This window comes from Phytophthora infestans, genomic scaffold, assembly GCF_000142945.1.
Source record: "Phytophthora infestans T30-4 supercont1.129 genomic scaffold, whole genome shotgun sequence".
Lineage (NCBI taxonomy): Eukaryota > Oomycota > Peronosporomycetes > Peronosporales > Peronosporaceae > Phytophthora > Phytophthora infestans.
This window is the reverse complement of record NW_003303630.1, coordinates 197,419-200,120: the sequence shown is the minus strand read 5'-3', so window position 1 is coordinate 200,120 and position 2,702 is coordinate 197,419. Positions and strand designations below refer to the sequence as shown.

Sequence of the window (2,702 nt, the reverse complement as noted above, 5' to 3'; positions counted from 1 at the left end):
TGAGCGTCATCCAGCGTCTTGGGGATGCCCACCACGATGATCTTCTGGCTGTCGTTGGACCGCATCGCGCAATAGCTTGTTGAAGACTGCCGCTCGACAATTGCTGGTTGTGGAAGGTGTTGCGACATTTGTGTGGCGTACACAGACTTGGTAAAAACAATTTAAAATAAAACCCGACTATTTGCTTGTACGTTGGTTTCTTTCAAAGTTGGTTAGCATTCGCGAAAAACATCTGTTTGTGTGGCTCAAACATCGTGTTACCTTCGAGCGACATCACTTGTCTTTTACACGTGGCACTCCAGCCATTTTACTCGACTCGTCATTAGATCGTTGGCATCATGGGACGAACGGTGCTGTACGCGTCGAGCCCGCGGGACTCGAGCATCCTGAACCTGCTCATCTGCATCGGCGGTATCTACACGTGCTACCTCAGCTATGGCATCTTCCAGGAGAAAATGTACGCAGCTTACAATTCTATCGTTTAAACCTTCACAAAACCAACCGATGTGTATCATCCGCTACCTCTTGCCAGCTTCACGTACCGTTCTCCAAGTGGTGACAAGTTCACGTCTACACTCTTCATGCTCTTCGTACAGTGCGTCACCAACTCGTTGGTAGCCTACGCGGCTACGTTCGTGTGGAAACCGCAGCGCGCGCGCATGCCTTTGGCCCCGTTCGCCACGACTGCGGCTGCCTACCTGGGCGCTATGCTGTGCAGTAACGAGGCTCTGAAACACGTGAGCTTCCCCACTCAAGCGCTGGGCAAGTCGTGCAAGATGATCCCCGTTATGCTCATGGGCGTCCTCATCCGTCGCAAGAAGTACACCATCCGTGACTACATTTGCGTGCTGGTCATCACGACGGGCATCGCAGTGTTCCAATTGGGCAAAGGCTCAGCCAAGCACGCCGAGCGTGAGAACAGTACATACGGTCTGCTTCTTCTCTTCTTTTCGCTCACACTGGACGGCATCTCGGGCCCCAAGCAGGAGGAGATCGCGCACCAACTGCGTCCTTCGGTGCACCAGCAGATGCTCAACACCAACATTTGGGCTGTTGTGTACACGGGTATCGGTGCCCTAGTGACCGGTCAGGCACTGGAGGGCTTCTTCTTCTGCATGGAGAACCCGGCCATCCTCAACTCGGTCTTCTACTTCTCCGTGTGCAGCGCGTTGGGCCAGAACTTCATTTATTTCACCATCCAGCAGTTCTCGGCGCTCACGTGCACTACGATCACCACCACGCGCAAGTTCTTCACGATCTTGTTCTCTGTGGTCTGGTACGGACACGAGCTCACTCTCATGTCGTGGCTCGGAGTGGCTGTCGTATTTGTCGGTCTCGGATGGGAACTGTCCAGCAAGTTTCAGAAATACCAGGCGCAGAGTGCCAAGCTTACCTGAACTTTTACGAGCAGTGTGTTGGGCTACATCATTAAGAGCTTACAATGCACTTAGCTGCTTGTTTTTAGTACTTGTCTCAGTGATTGATACATGCACTTCGAGGTATTAATACTACTTTGGGATGTAGTACTGTAGTTGGAATGTGAGTACCACTACCGGTATTAGTCTTCAAGCGTATAATTTCGAGTAGTAATAAGTGCGATCAAAAGACACACTATGTTCAATATGTGAAGTTACTACTCAAGTATTAGAGGCTTGGAGTACGAGAGAACTGTCACACACACCGGACAGCTGTGACTTGCCGAGATAAGGTTCACTTAATCACAAAACTAACAAATGGCAAAGACGTATAGCTTGTACTGAATTCCCTGCCTTGGATGCTTTACGCTACCTATGCGACTGGGGGAGAAGGAATCTTCTTAAGCGTTTTCAGGTAATCCTCATACATCTTCAATACCTTGAGCTGATCCTTCTTGTTCCGGTTCAGGATATCCCGCAAACGCTTGCTTTTAGCAGTGCTGAGCTTAAGACCTTTTGCTAGGTTCTTGATGCTAACCTTCCCATCTCCCCAGCTCTGTAAGTACTGATTCCGTGTCGATTCTTTCGCTAGAATCAACTTCACCTCAGTCAAGGGAAATGCTTTCAGATCGTCACTATCCACGCGCCTGAGCCATACGAGCCGCCTGCCCATGCCTTCGTTCTCCTCGTCATCAGCCGATAGGATACGATTCGAGGTAGCCTCCTTGAAACGCAGGGGTTCGCTTGTCGTAATCGAAGTGAAGCAAGTAAGGAGAGTCGCCACGACCGCGATCAAGATATAACCCACACGCATGGTCACTTGAAAGGACGGTAGATAGCTGAGGGACCTCAAGGAAATAACGGAATGAGCATTCCTAAAGAGTCTGACTGCACACTGTGCACGCGTTGAGGTCCTCACTGGTGGGACTCCTGTGGCGACGTCGTTGGACCTGGCGGATTGTGATCAATCAAGCTCGAACGTTCGGCAGACTCTGTGGTGGTCGAGGATTTGGAATAATGAGGTGTGGGGGGACCAGCGGGGAATAACCTGGATGTACAGAAGATTCATGGAAGATAGGGCAGGCGGGTTGAGACGGAGGACAGCGATGATTTCGTCATGTTGTCGGGGACGAGGTGGGGAGAAGATAGATGATGCATTAGCCCGGACGCGATCGTGCCCCGGATTTCCACATGTAACAACCAATATGTACCCACCCGTATACGAAATCTGCTAGAGCTCATGATGCAGTCACGCGTACTGGTCAGGAAAGGGTGGGAGGATTATAA

The 2,702-nt window shown here is 50.8% G+C and overlaps 2 protein-coding genes across 2 annotated transcripts; one reads left to right on the top strand and one right to left on the bottom strand.

Annotated features, from left to right (window-relative positions):
* Window positions 1-338: 338 nt before the first annotated feature.
* PITG_20347 (Drug/Metabolite Transporter (DMT) Superfamily) lies at window positions 339-1,397 on the top strand (the record flags this gene model as incomplete). The annotated part of the gene is made up of 2 exons (XM_002895833.1): window positions 339-457; window positions 533-1,397. 2 exons carry the CDS (start codon window positions 339-341, stop codon window positions 1,395-1,397), a joined length of 984 nt encoding a protein of 327 aa, XP_002895879.1.
* A 342-nt stretch (window positions 1,398-1,739) lies between these two features.
* PITG_20346 (uncharacterized protein) lies at window positions 1,740-2,245 on the bottom strand (the record flags this gene model as incomplete). The annotated part of the gene is made up of 1 exon (XM_002895832.1): window positions 1,740-2,245. The coding sequence occupies one exon, from the start codon at window positions 2,227-2,229 to the stop codon at window positions 1,789-1,791; it is 441 nt and encodes a 146-aa protein (XP_002895878.1).
* Window positions 2,246-2,702: the final 457 nt, after the last annotated feature.